The 22,595-nt window shown below is 31.6% G+C and overlaps 1 protein-coding gene across 1 annotated transcript in view; it reads right to left on the bottom strand.

Moving 5' to 3' along the window:
• Positions 1-21,568, bottom strand: part of Sec71 (ADP ribosylation factor guanine nucleotide exchange factor Sec71) — a 129,161-nt gene extending 107,593 nt beyond the window's left edge. Inside the window, exon 1 of the mRNA XM_075368854.1 lies at positions 21,255-21,568. Within this exon, the coding sequence (XP_075224969.1) occupies positions 21,255-21,378 (124 nt within the window). The 5' untranslated portion in view covers positions 21,379-21,568. The remainder of the gene's footprint in view (positions 1-21,254) is intronic.
• Positions 21,569-22,595: the final 1,027 nt, after the last annotated feature.

The raw sequence follows: 22,595 nt of genomic DNA, 5'->3' as shown, positions 1-22,595 counted from the left end.
CTATTATTCTGAATCGAAAGACAAACTACAAAAGTCACACAACTAGAAGTAAAATAATTTCCCTTCTAATAATAAATAAAAGTCTTTATAAAAAAAGTAGCACAATAAAAGCTATAAGAGTGTTCAACTGAATTCCATAAAATGGTAAAAAATGAATTTAAGAACTAAAACTATAAGAAATAACACCAAAGGATAGATCACCAATTCGGTTCATTAAATATCACAATAAGAAATGATATATGTAATACAATTCTGAAAGATTCTATTTTGTCTACTACGTGATAGGTTTTCTTTTAAGTGTTTTTATTATTGTAATCCTCAGCCCCTGTGAACAGGCATCTACATATTCCTTTACAGGGATTTTACGCATATGTTGCAAAAATTTGAGAATGAATAAATAAATAGATTAATTAAAAATTCTAAATATTAGATTCAAGAAATTTACGTTGTGGAATTCGTAATAAATGATCGATTAATAATAAATATAATTACGTTTACATATATTTTTAATTACACTTATATTGTAATAAAAATGTATGTATAATACAATATATATGTATAAATTATATGTAATTTATAATGTAAGATTAAATTAATTATATTATCATTTAATATAAGATCAATTTATTTTTACTTATTAGTACTTGCATCCCATGAGAATAAATTTTTTAGTGTTTAAAAAAATAATAACCAAGCAGAAGTATAAGGAGACGGCTATATATTTTTTAAAAATTTTGTTACACAGTAAAAGAGCCATATTTTATTCAAATGTTTTAATAATTTCAATTAAAAACTTTTTTTAACTTTAAATTGGAATAATTGTTTACACAGTTTATGAAAACAAAATTCACACTTAAGATTTCACTCTTTAAAAATATCTCTAAGTAAGTTTTGTAACCAACAAAAAGATCAATAAATGAATTTCTCCTCCAAATCACAAAATTTTACAGTAAGAAGTTTAATATATAATTTTATTGATATATATATATGTATGTAACCTATGCTTAATATTTCACTTGAAAATATTTTATCTTACTTTAATAATTTTAACAAAAAATAAACTCTTCTGAAAATTACCAAAATGACAACTTTACATGAAAGTGTAAATTTCTAATAAATTCGGTTTACTTAAAATTTGTTATTTTGGTGAAAAACTGTCCAAAAGTCTGTATACTTTACAGACACAGGGTGCGGCAGAACCGACTAAGCGGTTAGGAGGGGCCAATGCTTGGGCGGTGGTGCGGCTAGGCAGGTGCATGTGGTATCCCTGTTCCGTCCGTTGACTCAATTTCAGTACCCGGCATAGTTAGGGCCGGAGCACATCGTGGCTTTGCCGTGCGCGCGTATTTTGAAAACAACCGATCTGTGAATCACGACGTAAAGAGCTTTTCGGCGACGGTTCAACATCCCAGGTAACAATGCCGATCCTAATGCAAACACAATTCGTTCCGAGTTAGGCGGTCGAAGGAAACTTGTAGCACACTAATAAGAGGTACACATGGTCGACGCAGGTCAATCAGAACACCAGAATCTGTGTTAACTGGTGAGAGCAGCGATCGCCAAGGCGTTGTGATCGGAGGCATGCTATTGCCTTAGGAATGTCAGGCGGTATTTTGAAGAGGATTCTGCATTTCGACTTGAATTCTCAACCCTTCAAAATAATGATGTCTCAAGAATTGAGCGGCAGATTTCGCCAAACTTCAAAATCTGTGTGAGCAAATACTTGCACAAGATCACTTCCGAGGCAGCTTTCTTCAGTAGCGACGAGGCACATGTTCACTTCGGTGGGGCTGTGAATAAGCAAAATTTCCGCAACGGGTTGAAAATAACCCCTGGATTAATCACGTAAGACCGCTATATTCCCGTAAACTAACGGTGTGGGGTGCCGTATCACAATTTTGCGTGATACACCAGTACTTCTTTGAGGAAAACGGCCTGAATGACCGTGAATTCCAAACCATGTCTCAAAGCTGTGACATTTTCTTCGGCCCAGATCGAAAGAAACTGTTGAGGAGGAAACGGGGTCCTGTTGTGGTTCCAACAGGACGGGGCTACAGCTCGCACAACCTGAAATTCACTCGATGTTTTGAGAGAAATTTCTTCCGGACGTCGTCTGGTCTCTCCGATGGGTGATGCGGTGGCCTGCGCGGTCAACCGATTTCAGCATTTGTGAATTCTTTCTTTGGGGATATCTGAAGGAAAAGGCGTTTAAATGATGCCCTTACACCCTATCGGTGCTAAGGGGACGGATTATTAACGCCGAAGTTATCGCCCCGCGATTTGTGTGGACGAGCTGTACAAAGCTTCAGAGATCGTCTCCAACAATGTTGCTGCTGACGACCGCCATCTTGAGGCCGTACAACTAATTTAGAAAATAATTTTTTTCTCTGTATACCCCCGTTACTTTTCTATAAGTCCTCAAAACTGTTTAATCGGTTCTGCCGCACTCTGAATAAGAAGAAACATTAAATTAAGTTTTCATGAAAAGAATTCAAAATTTAAAAATCTATAAATAGTAAAAATTACAGAATTATTAATTTAATTCATTACACGACAACGAAAAGGAATTGAAAAAAGGAAAAACGAGTGCGATTAAAAAAAACCATTTACGGTTTAAACTTATATCGTTGTCATTCCAGTGAAATAATTAAAGCAAAAATCCAGCAAAATAAAACATAACGGTCAGTAAAGCTTTTTTAATAAATAATGTAGGATTTTCAAATTAACTAAAGAAAAATTAATCGATTAAATAAATACTTACTGAATAAATTCTCATAAGTAATTAGATGGGATAAATTATCTCAGTTGGTAATAATTTTGTTCATACAAAACAAAAATATTTGTTCAATAGACAAAAACAAAAAACCTAGTTTTAAGTACGTTTATAATTAACTACCTTTTCAACTTTTTAACAAAAGTGTAAAAAGGTTTAAATACTTCCTTAATGTCACAAATATACTGCAAAAAAACATTAATAAAAATGATAATACTCTCTAGTCGTAGAAATAAACATTTCGTTCAACAAACTGGAAAAGATTAAGCAGAGCGACTATTTACAAACTGAACGCAAAACAAGAAGAAAATGTTTGCAAGCAGGTATTTATTACCTGCAGAATCAACATACGTTAAGAATGTTACATAATCAAGGCTCATAATGACAATATACCAGTATAATAATTATTCAACATCAGCAGATTACAATCCACACATTAACAAACGTGTGTGATCACTGTAAAATAATAATAAGAAAGAAACATTTTTTTTTTTTAATTTTTATTACGACCTCAGAAATGCCACAAACATATTTCAATGAGGAAAATGAGATGAATGAAAAGATAAAATATCTGACCGTTGGAAGTAATCGCACCGAATCGATTACTCCCAACGGTTTGGAAGGCAGCGTGCTGAACAGTATATCAACCGGCCGACTATCTATTAATCACTTATATAAACGCCAAAACAAAATTCAGGAATACCTCATCGCTTAGTTATTATCTTTTCACGATATTCTTACATTTCATCCATTTGTGAAGTTAAAATAATTAATTATTCGCATCGGTGCGATTGAATTTTTTTTTAATAACCATCAAGCAGAGAGATAACTAAATAGATTTCAACAAAACTTATGCGATTTTAATACTTACTGAAAACTCTGTTTTACCTTACCTAAAAAATCTATAGTCGGCACCACTTATTGATTCAAGTAACTGACATTTACTCATTCAAATTAATTTTACCTTAATAATTTAAGGGACAAATATTATCGCGTAAAATCTATAACTCATTTACAGAGAACTCTATTAAATGAAATAATTCGTGCAAATATTTTGAGGACAAACTCACTGGACGACACGTACCTTTTGCGGTTTGTTAATTTTAACAAACTAGTATGGAACTTAGTACCGAAAAATTTTTTTTGATTATTTAAAACCTTACAAAAACTTATAAAAAACAAAAACAAAATATGCATGCAAAGCACTTGAAAAATAGCTCTCGATAAACATAATTTTACAATTTATAATAAATTAAAGGGACAGTCTATTAGTACACAGACGGTGGGGAAAAAAAGTTATAAAAACAATGCATCGTCTGATTTACATTAATTGAAATACGCACAATGTTCAATGAACATCGAATAAAATTTCACGTACAGATTTAAAAATACTATTTGAATATAATTTACATTTTTCATTTTTGGATGTATACAAGCATACGTGCACAGAAACATACACAAAGAGCAAGAGCAAGAGCGAGAGAGAGAGAGAGAGAGAGAGAGAGAGAGAGAGAGAGAGAGAGAGAGAACCCGATCAAAAATATTTTTTACACGATCGGCAACAAAAGGTTAACAAGTTTGATAAACGACAGGCTTTATCCAGCGCTCTCTCAAACGGGGCAAAACATTCATCGAAGGCGGCTGTAATACTGTGTCGCCGAATTAAAGCTTGGAGTTCGCGAATTCTTCTTTTTTTTTCAATTACATAACCAACATAACAGCTCATATTCAATTAAAGCTGTCGATCCTTGCTCGTTCAATAATGGAGTCCGGTGTCAAAAAAGTACTTTTTTTTTGGAGCTGCCGCTCGTGCTATAAAGACCGACTGTAAAAACCTGATCGGTTTCTACCACCGCAAACAGATAGTAGCCGAATATTCAGAGAAGAATAAGTAAATACAACGATCTATTACATCGGCAACTAGAGGTTTGACACGTCTGGTACTTTCGCAAGTCTCTGTATCGGCCGGTGCGGATTAAAAAAAACATTTTCCCACGGTTCTAAATAACAGGCGGTATTTGATGAATCGAGCTTTTTATCTGGTTTATCTTCTCAGACATTTGTCTGGGAAATACGGAGTTGCTTTTTCATCTCCATTAATAATTCGTTCTTTATAATCTAAAATTTGAATTAAAATTAAATCTTAAAAAATTTTTTATCTTAAGATTAATAAAACGACTTAATAAATACGTCTACTCCTTGTTCATCTCTTTACAGTCTTATATATAACTTAGAGTAGTGCGGAGTAAATTTAACACAGTACATATACATTATACATATTGTATAATGTAAACAAATAACCTTTGCAGGGACAACTAAAAGCGGATCGGTTTCCAAGAGATTAGTACATTCTTTTGAAGTCTTTTTAATGGATAACCTCAAGATTTCAAAACCAGAACTAAACAGTAAAGTAGAAAAAAAAGGGCAACTAAGATAAAACAGGAAGGCTAGGCTGAGAAAGTTAAAAACTGCAAACAGTAGGTCTGAAAGGAAACGCAAACGACAAAGATCACAACAGAATATTTAAAATCCCCTTTTGAAGACCAGCCTTAGGTAGTCAATGCCTCAAAAAGTGCAAAAAATCGAGTAAATTCCTGCCGTATTGTACATATGGATATGGTATTACATAATATGTCTTTTAAATACATGCCACAGGTGTTTTCTACCTCACGGCTACGTAATACTAATAGAAAATTAATAACAAATATTTATCTTGAATAACAGTAGTCGAAATTTAAAATGGTCGCTTTAAATATTTTCCATTTAATCAAACGATAATAGTTATTAGCACCGATTAAAGGATAATTCGTTTTAATTTAACGAGACCGTTCATAATTTAATTTAAAAAAAAAGGTCAATATTTATACATACGTATACGTAAAAAGAAAAGTTAACTTACGGTACTTAGGTTTTGTTAACGTACAGAACAGTGACAACTCAACAGAAATAACAACAAAGCAAATACATCTAACCGTATTTTATCAGAGTCTGAAAATTACGTTAAATTGTAAAACCTCGTAATAAAATTTTAATTATAAACGATTAGAAAATAAAATTTAGAAAAATACACAATATTACACTCGAATAATTTTAATGACAAGAACATATAATTCCTAATCTCACCTTGAAATTTCTGAAAACGTAGAATTTCATCGTTTTCACAATCACCAGACGAAATAATTAGTTTTTTGCAATCGGTTTTTTCATCGATATTCCGTGAAAAACAAAATAAATATTCGGTGAATTTATCGCATACAGATACCGTCATGTTACACTTAAACATATATTACAAACATTCTATTAAATAAATAAATAATATAATATGTTACCCGAATAAACGAATAAAAACCCGACTACTTGATATACTATATTGTAAATTTTAATTGAAAAAATATATATATAAGTGTGTGTGTAAAAAAAAACTCGACAAAATAAAAACTGAAAACTATTCAATTATAACAAACGATTAGAATAAAACAGCGTAAATTTTACTTATGAATGCAACATCACGCACATGTTGTATACAAAAATGTATGCATAACATATTATCCGATACACGTTTATAATATGGTAACTAAAGTCAGATGTTTAAACAATTGCGAATAATCATATACAGCAAAAACAATACATTATAAAAAAAAATATTATTAAATCTTATTTTTTGGGTTATTACTTAGTTTATATTATATTAAAATATTTAAAGCGCCTAAATAAATTAATACAAAACATTTTGTAATTCCGCTGAAATAAATTAAAAATATAACGATAGGTAAAGTAATAAAAATAAATTCTTTTAATAATTAAATACTAGTTAACATATAAACAGAGAATTTGTTTGCAATAATTACCGGTAAATAAAATATACCAATTATTCGATGCATTTCTTTCGACGGTATTTAATCTTTTTTATAAATGTTTTTCTTCAAATTTACAATTCCTGCACATCCAAACGCTATGATTCTTATAAATTTTAAAACGTTGCGTAAATATTTAAAGAACAAGGAAAAATCACACAATTATACGTTCAATCGATACACTTCAGCCAACTACCAATAAAAAAAAAACAACTTGTTTTTATAACTTTTGTTCCCCACCGCCTGTATACTAATGGACCTGTCCCTTTAATTTATTATAAATTGAAAAATTATATTTATCGAGATAGCTATTTTTCAGATGCGGATGGAAGAAAGCAAGCGACATTAACGTATTTAATAACTGCAAATATCAATAATAGAATAACAAAAACGTATTTTTTAAGATTTTATTTGTTTTTAACGCTAAATACAAGTAAAGCGAAGGGATACATTTCTTTTAGTTTCAATCGGTATCGATAGCACGACACCCAAATTGATATTTTCCATGTTCTTTGATACGGACGGGAGAGGTTAGAATTCGCGTATTTGTAGGCAAAGATTCGACGCGAACGGTACAATTACGTAGAATCACATGTTCGGTTGTAGTTCATGAAAAACGACTAAATGACACGCTATTAAATTTTACCTCGTTCTTCTTTAAACATTATTATTTCCACAGAAACCAGATTTTAGTGACGATTAGATACCATCACTGTTTCTCCGTATCTTTTTAATAAGTCTTTACCTTTTTTTTTTTTTTTTTTTTTTTTTTTTTTATAACCGACATAAAATAAAAATGAGTATTGAGAAAGGTACAGTGTAACTTCTGTACAGCAGTAAAAGGATGATTTCAAAAACAAAATCTTTTTTGCTTTAAAAACGGCAAAACATTTAACGATTGTTTAAATTATTCCTGCGCGATAACAAGACAAACAAAGGCCAACACGTGCAGAAATTTGTATATTTTAGTATTTTTAATGTCAACGGAACTCAAATTCATCAAGAAAAAGATATTTGGAGGTTATTTTTTATGGACGGCCCCTCGGTTACATAACAGGTGGGAAAGAAAAATAATAAGTTAATAATTATAAAAATTACATTTATTTTATTTATAAGAGATGTGAAAAATAACACTAACAGAGTCGAATCTATATAAAAATGCTATTTTTTTAATAAAAATTATATTATCACATCTTATTAAGTGTAAACAGGTCACATAAACTAAAACTTCTATGAAGTGTTTGATTAGTAGATTAGATAAAAAAAAATTACACCGAAAAATCAATGATTTATCAGCTCAAAGGTGACTATGTATTTATTTTCTTGTACGCGTTAGGTTGTCAAACAAAATATACTACTGCATTATCATTTATCATTATCGCGCCATAAATACAAACGCATAATAAATTAAAGTATTTTAACTTTTTTTGTAAACAATCGCACGGTGAAAGTACATCAAAACACTCGATACGAACAGATTTTCAACAGGAACTTATAACTAAGGAGAACCATAAGAAACTGTACTTTTTCGTTTTAGTGCTCAGGAATACAGAGTAGCTGGACCGAAGGTGCAACCATATCGGATAGGTATCTGTTGAGAGCCAGACTAAGGAATGATTCCTGAAAGAGGGCAGCAGCTCTTTCAGTAGTTGTTAGGGGCGTGAGTCAGAATAACTTAAACGGCCGTATCAACATCACTCAGTCCTCTGAGTACTGCGCAGCTGAAAGCAATGGAAAACTACAGCTGCTTTTTTTCCAAGAAAATGTGGCTCTCTGCATTTTCATATAGCAATGATGGAGGCGCCTTCCTTGGTAAAATATTCCGGAGGTAAACTAGTCCCCCGTTCGGATCTCCAGGTGGGGACTACTAAGGAAGGGGTCACCAGAAAATTAAAAAATAACATTCTACGAGTCGGAGCGTGGAATGTTAGAAGTTTAAAAAAGGTTGGTAGGCTAGAAAATTTTAAAAGGGAAATGGATAGGATAAATGTGGATGTAATAGGAATTAGTGAGGTTCGGTGGGAAGAGGAAGGCGACTTTTGGTCAGGTGATTTTAGAATAATTAACTCAGCTTCAAATAAAGGGCAGGCAGGAGTAGGTTTCATACTGAACAAGAAGATAGGGAAGAGAGTAGAGTATTTCAAAACGCATAGCGATAGAATCATTGTAATAAGGATAAAATCAAAACCTAAACCGACAACGATTGTTAACGTCTATATGTCTACAAGCGTCCATGATGATGATGAGGTAGAGTGTGTATACGAAGAGACTGATGAAGCAATTAAACACGTAAAAGGAGATGAAAATTTAATAATAGTTGGAGATTGGAATGCAAGCACTGGAAAAGGCAAGGAAGGAAATATAGTGGGTGAATACGGGCTGGCCAAAAGGAATGAAAGAGGGGACCGACTTATAGAGTTTTGCACGAAGTATAATTTAGTAATTGCCAACACCCAATTTAAAAATCATAATAGAAGAATATACACTTGGAAAAAGTCAGGCGATACTGCAAGGTATCAGATAGATTTTATCATGGTTAAGCAAAGATTTAGAAATCAACTCGTTGACTGCAAAACTTACCCTGGAGCAGACATTGATAGCGACCATAATTTGGTGATAATGAAATCTAGATTGGGGTTTAAAAACCTGAAGAAAAGGTGTCAGATGAATCGGTGGAATTTAGAGAAGCTTGAGGAAGAGGAGGTAAAGAAGATTTTTGAGGAGGACATCGCAAGAGGTCTGAGTAAAAACAAATAACGTAGAAAATGTAGAAGAAGAATGGCAGAATGTTAAAAAGGAAATTCTTAAATCAGCAGAAGCAAACTTAGGCGGAATAAAGAGAACTGGTAGAAAACCTTGGGTTTCAGACGATATATTGCAGCTGATGGATGAACGTAGAAAATATAAGAATGCTAGTGATGAAGAAAGTAAAAGGAACCATCGGCAATTAAGAAATGCTATAAACAGGAAGTGTAAACTGGCGAAAGAAGAGTGGATTAAAGAAAAGTGTTCAGAAGTGGAAAGAGAAATGAACATCGGTAAAAAGACGGAGCATAAGGAAAGTTAAGGAAAATGTTGGGGTACGTAAATTAAAATCTAATAATGTGTTAAACAAAGATGGTACACCAATATATAATACGAAAGTTAAAGTCGATAAATGGGTGGAATATATTGAAGAGTTATACGGAGGAAATGAATTAGAAAATGGTGTTATAGAGGAAGAAGAGGAGGATGAAATGGGAGAAACAATACCTAAGATCTGAATTTAAGAGAGCATTAAAAGATTTAAATGGCAGAAAGGCTCCTGGAATAGACTGTAGAATTACAGCGCAGTGCAGGTGAGGAAGCGATTGATAGATTATACAAACTGGTGTGTAATATTTATGAAAAAGGGGAATTTCCGTCAGACTTCAAAAAAAGTGTTATAGTCATGATATCAAAGAAAGCAGGTGCAGATAAATGTGAAGAATACAGAACAATTAGTTTAACTAGTCATGCATCAAAAATCTTAACTAGAATTCTATACAGAAGAATTGAGAGGAGAGTGGAAGAAGTGTTAGGAGAAGACCAATTTGGTTTCAGGAAAAGTATAGGGACAAGGGAAGCAATTTTAGGCCTCAGATTAATAGTAGAAGGAAGATTAATGAAAAACAAACCAACATACTTGGCGTTTATAGACCTAGAAAAGGCATTCGATAACGTAGACTGGAATAAAATGTTCAGCATTTTAAAAAAATTACGGTTCAAATACAGAGATAGAAGAACAATTGCTAACATGTACAGGAACCAAACAGCAACAGTAATAATCGAAGAACATAAGAAAGAAGCCGTAATAAGAAAGGGAGTCCGACAAGGATGTTCCCTATCTCCGTTACTTTTTAATCTTTACATGGAACTAGCAGTTAATGATGTTAAAGAACAATTTAGATTCAGAGTAACAGTAGAAGGTGAAAAGATAAAGATGCTACGATTTGCTGATGATACAGTAATTCTAGCCGAGAGTAAAAAGGATTTAGAAGAAACAATGAACGGCATAGATGAAGTCCTACGCAAGAACTATCGCATGAAAATAATCAAGAACAAAACAAAAGTAATGAAATGTAGTAGAAATAACAAAGATGGACCACTGAATGTGAAAATAGGAGGAGAAAAGATTATGGAGGTAGAAGAATTTTGTTATTTGGGAAGTAGAATTACTAAAGATGGACGAAGCAGGAGCGATATAAAATGCCGACTAGCACAAGCGAAACGAGCCTTCAGTAAGAAATATAATTTGTTTACATCAAAAATTAATTTAAATGTCAGGAAAAGATTTTTGAAATTGATGTTTGGAGTGTCGCTTTATATGGAAGTGAAACTTGGACGATCGGAGTATCTGAGAAGAAAAGATTAGAAGCTTTTGAAATGCGGTGCTATAGGAGAATGTTAAAAATCAGACGGGTGGATAAAGTGACAAATGAAGAGGTATTGCGGCAAATAGATGAAGAAAGAAGCATTTGGAAAAATATAGTTAAAAGAAGAGACAGGCTTATAGACCACATACTAAGGCATCCTGGAATAGTCGCTTTAATATTGGAAGGACAAGTAGAAGGAAAAAATTGTGTAGCAGGCCACGTTTGGAATATGTAAAACAAATTGTTAGGGATGTAGGATGTAGAGGGTATACTGAAATGAAACGACTAGCCCTAGATAGTGAATCTTGGAGAGCTGCATCAAACCAGTCAAATGACTGAAGACAAAAAAAAATGAGTAAAATATTAGAGAAAAACAGCAACATGCTGTTTTATACCGGTCATTTTAAACGTATTAACATATTTTACATGCTAATATATTAGTCAAGGTTAGCGAGCGAAGCGAGTACAGGTTAATGTCAAGTGAAGCGATAACGGATTGGAAAATGTACCCGAGAGAGGCGTGTGTGCTGATCATTTATTAAAAAGACGGTTGAAATAGATGAGTCTTCATTTTCAAAAAGAAAGTACAATAGAGGCAGAATTCTTCCAAATCAGTCGGTATTTGCAGAGAAATTATAAGTACGATCTTTTTTTTTCTGTTTAGCCTTCGGGAATTACCGTTCAGGTATTATTTCAGAGGATTATGTGGGAGTGTAGTCTTGTACAGTCTCAGGTCGACCATTTCCGAGATGTGTGGCTAGTTAAAACAAACTTAACCTACACTCGCTAGCCTTGACTAATTAACGACAATGTTTCGATTATTTAAATAATAAATAATCGCAGTAATTAATGAATTTATAAAAATACTACTGTTAATTAGTCAACATCTGCAAGCGGGCGAGCGCAGTTTAAGTTTAGTTAGATTACATAATTATATGCAGCAACGCTTATATTTTTAATATGTAAAATCCGTTAATACGGAGAACGTTTAAAATGACCGATATAAAACATCATGTTAGTGTGTTTTCTCTTATTTTTTATTCATAAATTGTCATGAAACGTGCTATATTAAGTAATTTTTATGTGAAAAAAGGCAAAAAAGCGGGGGATAAAACGAAAAAGTACCAAGAAATAAAAGAAAACGCCATGCTACACACTGAAAATTGCGATTTCTCAAATAATTTAATGCCGCTAAAAATTGCTAACAATGCGCATAGAAAAAGCAATATTTCTCAGGTTACAACATTTATTTCCGATAACAGATAAGAATAAGTTCCTCTCTCTTTACGTACAAAATTCGTATAAATCTTTTTAACTTACTAACGACTAGCCTTATTGAACAAATTAGTTTGAAAGAACATAAAGAGTAACCAAAGTTTTTATAACGTGCCCGCATATTAATTTTGTCGTATACTGGAAAACGTTTCTTACAAACAGCGTTTTGTATACAACTTTCTGCACTACACAATAAAATTGAAAGTAAATATGCAGGCGCATTATAAACACTTATACGTTTATTTTGATTACTTTTTATGTTTTTTCCAACTAGTATGATAAATAAGGTTAACCATAAGTAACCTTTGTAAGCGTTTTACAAATGACGGTCGATTGTTGTTAGTCGTTTATATTCCATCGTTAATACGAGCGCTACAATTTGTGATCCTGTCGAGTGTGAAACACGAGGAATAATCCGATTTTTTACGGCAGAAAACAATTCTGCGGGTGAAATTCAAACGCAAATTTGTGATATCAAATGTTATGAGTAACGGTAAAGTAAGACAGTAGTGCCGTTCGTTTCAAGAAGGGAGAATGTTCATTAAGAACTACGTAGCAGCCGCCTGTCAGTGATGAATTGACTGAAAGAGTTAACGAAAAGATTAGAGAAAATTGGTGCTTCATCGTGCCGTAATTGTCTTTGATTTTTTACAATCTTTGATTTATAAAGTTTTAACTGAAAAACCGGGCTATAAAAAATTGTCCCGTTTGGGCGGCGAAGATATTAATAGACACAAATAAGGAAAAATGTCTTGTTGCAGCGTGTGAATTTTGTGGCGTTACAAAAATGAAGGTAAATAATTTTTTGATAGCATTGCTGCCGGAGATTAAATTCGGTTATTAGACAAAGCAGAGTCGATGTAATGGTGGCATTTATCACCTCCTAAATCGAAAAATTTCAAACGAGAACGTTCGTTAAAGAATCGGCTACTGTATTTTTGGGGCAAAAGAATATCTTCACGGTCAAATTTAGCGATCACGGAACTAATGTGAATGCCGTTATGTAATGAAATGTTAAACATGTTTGACGAGTTATTAAAAAAAAACTAACGACACGGGATGCTATCCCGTAGGATTTTGTTTTTGCACGGATGCCCGCTCATTACAGACAATAAGACAGCGAGGCGATAGGAAAATTTTCATTCCATCATCCACCCTATATCCATGAATTAGCTCCCAGAGATTATTTTCTTTTTCTTAAACGACGGCTTAAATCTCGAGGTTTTAACGATGCCGACAAACTGAAAAATGGCGTTACCGCTTGGTTCGACTCACTGGCGCCAGAATTTCTTTTAGAGGGGATGACAAACGCTAGAAAATGTGCGTTGAAGTTAAAGGCAGTCGTATAGAAATGTAGTTTTTATGCGTATATAATAAACTGATTTTATTGAAAAAAACTGCTTTAAATACACGCCTCGCAGCGGTGCATCAAGATCCACGACGAAACCGCATAGGTTAATCGGATAAATATATATAATTTTTATTCAGCGCGTGAAAAAAAGACCGTATACTGTTGAGTTTAAATAACGATCGCATAGAAAACCGATAATGTATTCGTAGGTAAACTGAAATTAGAAAGGAGACAGGACCGTGAGCTCTACAGGAACCGAGGAAAAATCAACTGTGAAAAAAATTTATTATTTAAATGTTGTTCTCATATCTTTTAAGACGTAAATAGTTTGTCTATTTTGGCCGTACCAAAATAGACAAAATTAAATCTGAATGCAAGTTAAAATTTTCATCACAACATTGCAAAACACGATATCACGATTAAAGTCAAATCAAGACGTCAAGATGATATGTAGGCGACGACCAGTAGCACCGGTATTTTTTCTGTCTTGGAAACTGTTTCCTTTTTTATCTCTTCATTCACCTTCGTTGATAGAATTGCATTTACCGCTTGTACAAATAATGTTAACAAATGTTTACCTAAAAATACGATAAAATCTAATAATAATATTAATACATATAATGTCACCGATGAAACTGATCCTAATCTTTTTAAAATATCAAATGCCGATTCCTCCTCCCTGAAAACTTTTACTCGTACTAACTTTAAGAGTTCCCATATAAATATTCAACGCCTAAGAAATAAGACCAAAGAGATATTTCTTTTCAACAAGTAACCAGGTTTTCTCATGTTTTCCAGAACACCGGCTTACCGACACGGAAGCTATTTCTGAGCTGTGTAATTTCAACCTGTGTATTTTATTTTACGTATCCTGTGTAATTCATTCGATAATGAATTCACAAAAAACATTCAAGATAGAGGAAAAGGGGCACATTATCTGGCAGTTACACAATGGCCAAATTAATAAGGGCATTAATTTTGACGATATCAGTGTTGTGGAAGAACCGTGAAAAACTAAGAAAAATGTTGAAACAAATTCTATGAAATTAAAAAAATTACGTGTTAGTCAACATTATGTAGACCAAGCGCTGTTATAACGCTTTAAATACCAGAGGACTAGTAATATCCCTATTAGAGGCTCTATATTGCAAGCTAAGGCAAAATATTTTTCTGAAAAAATCGGTAAACCACGTGAAATAACTTCAGCTTGGATACAACGGTTGCATCAGCGTCACGATATTGTGTCGAGGTGAATAAGGAGCGAGGCCACAGCATTTCCAACCATTTTGTCAGAAAAACGGCTAGAAACCATTTGGCGAAAATTAAAAGAGGGCTATTTGGACAAAAAAGTCTACAATGCTGATGAATCTGGTCTTATTTTAAACCAATACCAGACAGAAAGCTTTGGTTTAAAGGCAAAACTAGTTTGGGAGGAAAATTATCAAAAAAAGACTAACGGTACTAAATGCTACAAATATGACTGAAAAAAAATGTTGGTTATAGGAAAAAGTGCTAAACCCTGATGTTTTAAAAATTTGAAATTGCTTCCTGTTATGTATGAAAGTTTTAAGAAAGCATGGATGACAAGCGATATATCTGCATCTTGGTTATGAAAATGGGACCGTGAATTAAAGATTGAAAATGACAAATCACTGCTGCTCATTGACAACTGTCTGGCTCATCCACACGTTGAAAATCTTTCATGTATAAAGTTAGTGTTCTTACCGTCAAAAACAACAGCAGTCTTATAGTCCTTAGATCAAGTTGGTAAAAGTCCAGTGCAAAAAACACCTATGCTACAAATGATACAGGAATTAGATCAAAAAAAGAAAACCGAAGCAACTACTCTAAATGCTATAATTATGTTAGAAAGATCATGGTAGAAGATTTTTCTGCCGACTGTAAAAAATTGCTCTCGACATGCAGGATTTTTATCACAGGCTGGTGAAGTTATTGATGTTGCATGCGAAGAAGAATCTTTAGGGCACTAGTCTGCAAAACTAATCGTTATCAAATACATCGTTTAAAGATTATCAAGAATTTGACAAAGATTTAGAAATGCATGAAACTGTAACAGATGATGATATAGTAGCTTCAGTACTAGCAGAAATAGATGAGGATGTAAGTAATGACAACAGAGGTAATGATAGCGACAGCCATGAAGACATCAACCAGCCAAATCTTCCAGAGCTGCAATGAAAACCGTTTGCCAGTTTCTCAGTTTTACAGAACTTGCTAATGAAGAAACAAAAAGTGTTGGTTTTGATTTAAAAAGGACCTTCAAAAACTATATTTTTAACATGAAATGTTTGAAACAGATCAAAATAACACTTTTTACACAAAAAGTAAGTTTTACAATTTTTCTTTATCTTCTTTTACTCTACCATAATTGTATTTATTGTTGCGTATTTTTGTTTTTTTTTTAATATTATTTTATTACAAAAATAAATTATTACTATTTTACAATACCGATTTAGATGGCATATTAATTGTATTAAAGTAGTACCACTAAGCTACCTAAACATCGGTTATAATGACCTACAATCAACGGTGTCTTGGACGTCACTATAAATGATTTACTGTATTTCAATCTACCAGCAAACTAGAATCAAAAGGAATTCGGCCATTGTATCTGTATAGACAATATTTTTATAAATTTACCAAACATTAATTTTCAAACCTTTTGCAGACTACAATCTTTCAAATCATAAATGTCAAATTGCAACAGCATCATTCATTTTCATTAATTAATGAAAACATGCAACAAGAAAATGATTAATTTTATTCTTTCAAGAGGGTGATCAAAGAGGATTCATTAAAAGCATAAGTACCTTGTTGTTAGAAACAGATTTGGTAAAGTAATACCGAAATAAGCTATGATGAAAAACTTTTTACAATTTTCTTGTTGATTTTCTGAGGGCTATCTTTCTAGTTAGCTAAACCTTTCTACATAAAAAAAAAAAATAGTTGAAACAAAAAAGAAAAATCCATGAATTACTAAAAGAATTGCAAAATCTTGCTCTATGCTAATAAATCTCCATAAATGTCTAAATACAGAGCATGAAGAATGTCACAAACCTTCAGGACTACTGGTGAAAGTAAAAAAGAAAGTTCATATAAATATAAGTTCAAAAATGCTTCATTGGCGTTTATTGGCTGGTAAAAGATTTCTGCACCTTCTGCAAAATTAAGTCTGACTGTAAATCTTGGAACTTAAATTAAGGGGTTAATTTTGTGGTTTTTTAAGAATTCTGAGCAAAAATAATTTTAAAAAACAGGCCCAGACCTGTATTTTTTGTACTTTCTGAGAAATTTGGAATACAAAACAAAAGAGTGGGATCCAAAAACATACAGTTTTATGTTTGGCATAAAATAACTTGGTTAAACGGGTAATGGACACATGAAAGTTTGAAACAAAAGTGGTAGAGAATTTAATTCTGAATTAAGTGATATGAATAAAGATCACAAAAACTAAATAAAAATTTAAGAATTTCAAAGTTTATTAAAAACAAAACGTATCAAAATGTTGCAGATTTTAACTACATATTAAATTAAAAATGAATGTTCAATATTACAAAACAAAAGAACAAAAATATTTTAGAAAGATAATCAAAATTAAAAAGAAAAAATAAAACAAATAAAAAATCACACCAACAAAACAATATATCAACATCTTGTGGAAGAAGAAGAAAATGTAATTCAGCTCATTGAACACAATCTGGGTATCAGTACCAGAAGAATTTTCTAATGCAATGGTTTAACACAAAGTAAAGTACAAATACTTGAAAAAATAAACACAGTTCTTTTAGTCAAAATTTGTACAAAATTTACCTCCTACAGATCTTCCTGTACTTTTAAATGTTTGTCATTGGATTCTGGACAATGATAAAACATAGATTCTATTTTGTTACTGACGAAGCCATATTTAAGTCAAGTGAAATTTAAAAAAAACAGTCACATATGGAGTGATGTAAATGCATGGCACCAACAAAACTAGATACCAACATAAGTTATAAGTAAATGTTTGGTGCGGTATTATAGGCAACAAAATATCAGGGCCTTTTATGTTCACTGAGATTTCTCAGGTCTTCATACTTAAAACTTTTTGCAGAGTAATTTAGGAGATCTACTGGAAGATAATCCTCTGGTAACAAGATATATGATTTTCCAACATGATGGGGCAACACTGCACTTTTTCTAGCATTTAACACTTAAATATGACTTTTTTAAAGAAGTAGATTGGTAGGGTCTATTACCTGTGAGGTCACTTATCATTAATATATGAACAAACTGTAATACAAGAGAAGAGTTATTAGAATTTTCAGTCTGTACAACTAATACAAAACAACCCTGTTGAAATACAGAAAGCCACCAAAAACATTGTTTGTCAGGCAGAGAGTTGTATCCACTGAGTTGGAGCATTTGCAAGTTGATTTTATTGTTTGTGTTTGTAGTTGCTATTTTTCTACAATATTTAATTTTTTTGTTATGTAATATTGAAAATTTTGTTTCATTTAACACCTATTTAAAATCTGTCATTTTGGTTTTAATAAACTTTGATGCTTAGGTTTTATTTAGTTTCTGTGGACTTTATTCACACAATTTTACTCAAAATAAAATTCTCTTTAAGTTTTTATAAAACTTTTATGCGTTTACCCATTTAACACCAGGTATAAAATAGCGCAATCCCAATATTTTGTATTTTAACCCAGATTTCTCAAAATCTAGAAATATAGGTATGGGATTTGATTTTTTTTAATTTTCAGGTCAGATTTTTTATTAAAGTACTAAATTTACTCTTAAAATTTGGATCCAAAAATTACAGTCTGGGTTAATTTTACCAAAGGTGGTAAAACCAGGGTGAAATCTTTGGCCAGCCAACACTCACTAATGAACTGTTTTCAAACCTACATTTAAATTAACTTTTTTTAAATTATTTTCAACAGTAGAACATATCCTGAAAATTTGTTACATTCTTAGAGAATATGCCTACACAATTTGTGTTTACTTGTAGAATTATTTGAAAAATTACAAATGAATTTATGCTAAAATTATTTGAACTCTAAAAGATTATATTATGATAATTTAATATCTAATTTAAACAATAAACCTGAAACAATGTGGTCAATTATCAAAGGTAAAAGCAGATTTGAAAATAAAACAAGTTCACCAGAAATATAAAAGAACTCTACTTCCATTACCTCATCCCCTAATCAGATATCAGAGGAATTTAATAATTTCTTTTCCAGTATTTCAAACAACAATAACATTCAAGCAGTTGATGTCAACAACAACATTCAAGCAGTTCGCCTTGTTGATGAATCATAGTACTTTTATTTCCTTTGGATACCCGGACAGTTAAAACTTATTTCATTTATAAACTAAATATTCTATGGTTGTTTATGATATTCCTGCTAGTATTTTAAAAGAAGTCATAGATGCTATTGTTATCTCCTAACAAACATAATTAAAAAATTTTGTGTTCCCTAACTGCCATAAAAATTTTGTTCCCATTCTTAAGAAAGGTTATACGCTTAATTTACAATATTATGGGCCAATTTTTTTATTGCTAATTTCCTAAAGCATTTGAAAAAATGATGAAAAATCAATTTTTAAATTTCCTTGAAAAGCATAACACATTAATAAATTTTCAGCATGGTTTAAGGAAAAAATTATCTACTGATACAGTCATTGTCCAGTTTTTGTACAATAGTTTAATTTTTGTAGATAACAAAAAGATTTGATTTTCAATTTATTGTGACCTGGGTCACATTTGATTTAGTAACATACTTATAACTGATAAAACTTATTAGCTGAGATCTCAAGAGGAGTGGAGCTACATGCAATTGGTTGGTCATACATTACCAATTGTAAACAAGTTGTTGAACTTTGATAAGAATTCATGAGCAAAATGTAAGTCCTTACTTCAAGAAGTAGAATGCAGAGTATCTCGGTTAAATGTTCTTGGACTTTGCTTTTTTTTATTGTTTATTAATTGACCTGCCTTAAGATACAGGGTCATTCATTGCAACCCTTCTTGCAATCAAGAAAGACAATTATCGGAAATTAATTCAATTCTCAATTGATTATTTCAATTATCAGAAGACAATTAATTAAAAGGAATGGAAAATTTTACAAACGCAGCTCAAAAATTACTTAGTAGATGAACTATAATCATCTAAATTTAAATATATAGATAATATCATTGTATTGTGCTTCTCAGGTAAACATAATTTTGCTAATCACATGGATAGCACTCTCATTAATGATAGTATTTCTATTGCCCACAAAGTGAAATTCCTGGTTATTTCATTAGATGACAAGTTCTCATGGAATTATCAAATTGATTTCATTTGTAAAAAAGATCAAGCTGTACTGTTTGCCTATGAAAAGTCTTAAAACATTCAGCTCATCATTATTATTAAATATTTATTATGCCTACATAAATTCTCATCAAAGTATGTCATCTGCTGACCTACCTCAAGAAATTCCAAAGAGCTTTTAAGATACAAAAATGGGCTGACAGATCATTCATTATCTAGCATCCATATGTATGAATCTTATAGACCTACATCAGAAAATTAAATATGTTAACCTCTCCTTGTGTTCATATTTATGAATGTGCAATTACTCTAAAAAGAATGGTTACTTATTCTTAAAAAAACAATATTCATCTTTATCAAACCAGACAATAGGAATATTTTTATACAACTCGCAGAATACTTCATTATGGGATTTTTAATCAACTGCTTAACTATTTTAAAAATCTTCCCACAGCTTATTTAAAACACAATTAAAATTTTCCTTTATGGGAACAATATTATCTTGTTGATGAATTTTTAAATAATCCTAATTAAAAACAAAACAAAAAACTTGTTTTATCTACATTCTTTTCAACATGTGCATAAATATATGCTCAAAATAATTTTCAATACCGGCTTCTGATTTGGAAATTATTTTTTAATAATTTTTTTTATATTTAATGTATTTACATCATAATTTCATGGGTCTGTACTTAAATAATGAATATGGGCCTACTCATCTATTTTATTTTATAATTTGTTTTTATATTTATAATTTACCATATACTGATGTCATTTATATAATTTATGTAGTTAACAGAACAAAAATTTACTTATTTTATTTTGTCGTCCAGCAACTTGCACACTGGACTAGATATATATTGACTGTGTAAGGTGGTTTCTTACTCTCAAATAAAAATAAAAAAATTGAATTTTCACTCTTACAATGAAGTAGCAGTAATTTTTAAATAACTTACAGATGAGAATCTGCTCCTGCTTTCTAACACAAGATGGAATTTACCTCTTCCATTCCAGAATCTAATTCTCAATTTCAAGCTAACTAACATTAATGAAATTATATACTGTAGAAGAGATATCTAACTGCTGAATTCGAACATAACATTAATCAAATAAACAAGTTAAAACAAAAATTGCAATAATTCACTCTGAAGTATGGTAACATACACCACACTTCTAAAGAACATTTCAACATACAAAATCAAGCAAGTAACAAATTAAGTTTAAGTAAATCACTGAATAATTCAACATGTTGTGATATAAAATAAAAATAATTCAAATTTTTACCTAGTGCCACCTCACATGCCTTTTTCAATTGGGAGTGGTGAGACCTTTTCACCTCCTTATCACTCAAAATCTTTTCCAAAGCCCTTATAATAAACATTTCTTTCGTTTTTGAGCTCCTTTTCATTGTTACCACTAAATATTACATTATGTAAATAATGGTACGGAAAATCTACATAAAATACTAAATTTACATTTTTATTTTAAAACCGAATATAATTGTACAGTCTATAACGACACCATTTTGAAGGTTTAGTAGTTCCACAGCCAGTAGTATTACGTTTTACTGTTCACGGCCATTATCAGCTGACTGACAACGTACATATGTAAACACACATGAATTGTATCTCCACGACATTCTCCATGAGTCACCGCATCAATATATCAATAAACCGATCGGTTTGTTGGCAAGTGCTGCTATTACAAAGATCTTTTCTTTTTTCTATTACAAAGATCTAGGTAGTGTAGTAAAAACTGTAATATGTAGGTGTACCATCCGATAGTACTTTAGTTTTATCTAAAGAAAATGAGGACGAGTTAATTAAATTATATTTATTCGTACGTTTTGTATATATATATATTTTTATTAAACAAAAACTTTAGTTTTGTGCAATTAATTCCATAATTAACTTACTTTCTAAAAAACTGGAAAATATTTTCAAAACTTACAATCCAGTCCTCTTTTAGATTTTCGAAAGTAAATCGTTATTTATTTTATTAATTTTTATTATTTGAATTCATTTTGGTCTAAGACTACTGAGATTCTGAATTTTTCAACGACAGTCTGCTTTCGAGTACTTGGGTAAAATATCCACTTGGCCACTCATTTTGCAAAAATGAAAATTGATCTTCCAGATAAAAGTTGAGATATGATGATCTTTGTGGGTCGTTGAACCTTTCTTTACTTTTTATTATCTTAGAAATTTACGGAGCTATTAATTTCCGTTAGCGATGGGAGGCGAAGAACAGCAGTTAAGGACTTATTAACTGGATCCAACAGAATAATTACAATAAACGTAACAGTTACGATGGACCATCAGAGAATTTCTACCCTGAAAGTAAATTTATATTACCAAGGAATGTCTAACGAATTCCATGCTAAAGTGAATGTTCTGGCCAAAGGCGGTGCTCCAGCATTAGGTTTATCTTGCAGCATTTAAAGAATGTAAATTCTTTAAAATTTACATTGAAACATTTGGCAAACACTTTCGGGATACTACTTATTTATAAATATTTACTTATTTGAACAAAAATGAGAAATAAAACATCAAATTGTGATAGGAAGTAAGTTCCATCACTTTCCGCAAACAGCAGTTCTGTGATTTCTTAATATTGCAACAAATA

This window comes from Lycorma delicatula, chromosome 6 (genome assembly GCF_047948215.1).
Source record: "Lycorma delicatula isolate Av1 chromosome 6, ASM4794821v1, whole genome shotgun sequence".
Taxonomy (NCBI): Eukaryota; Metazoa; Arthropoda; class Insecta; order Hemiptera; family Fulgoridae; genus Lycorma; species Lycorma delicatula.
The sequence above is the reverse complement of the archived record's forward strand: the minus strand, read 5'-3'. Positions and strand labels throughout refer to the sequence as shown.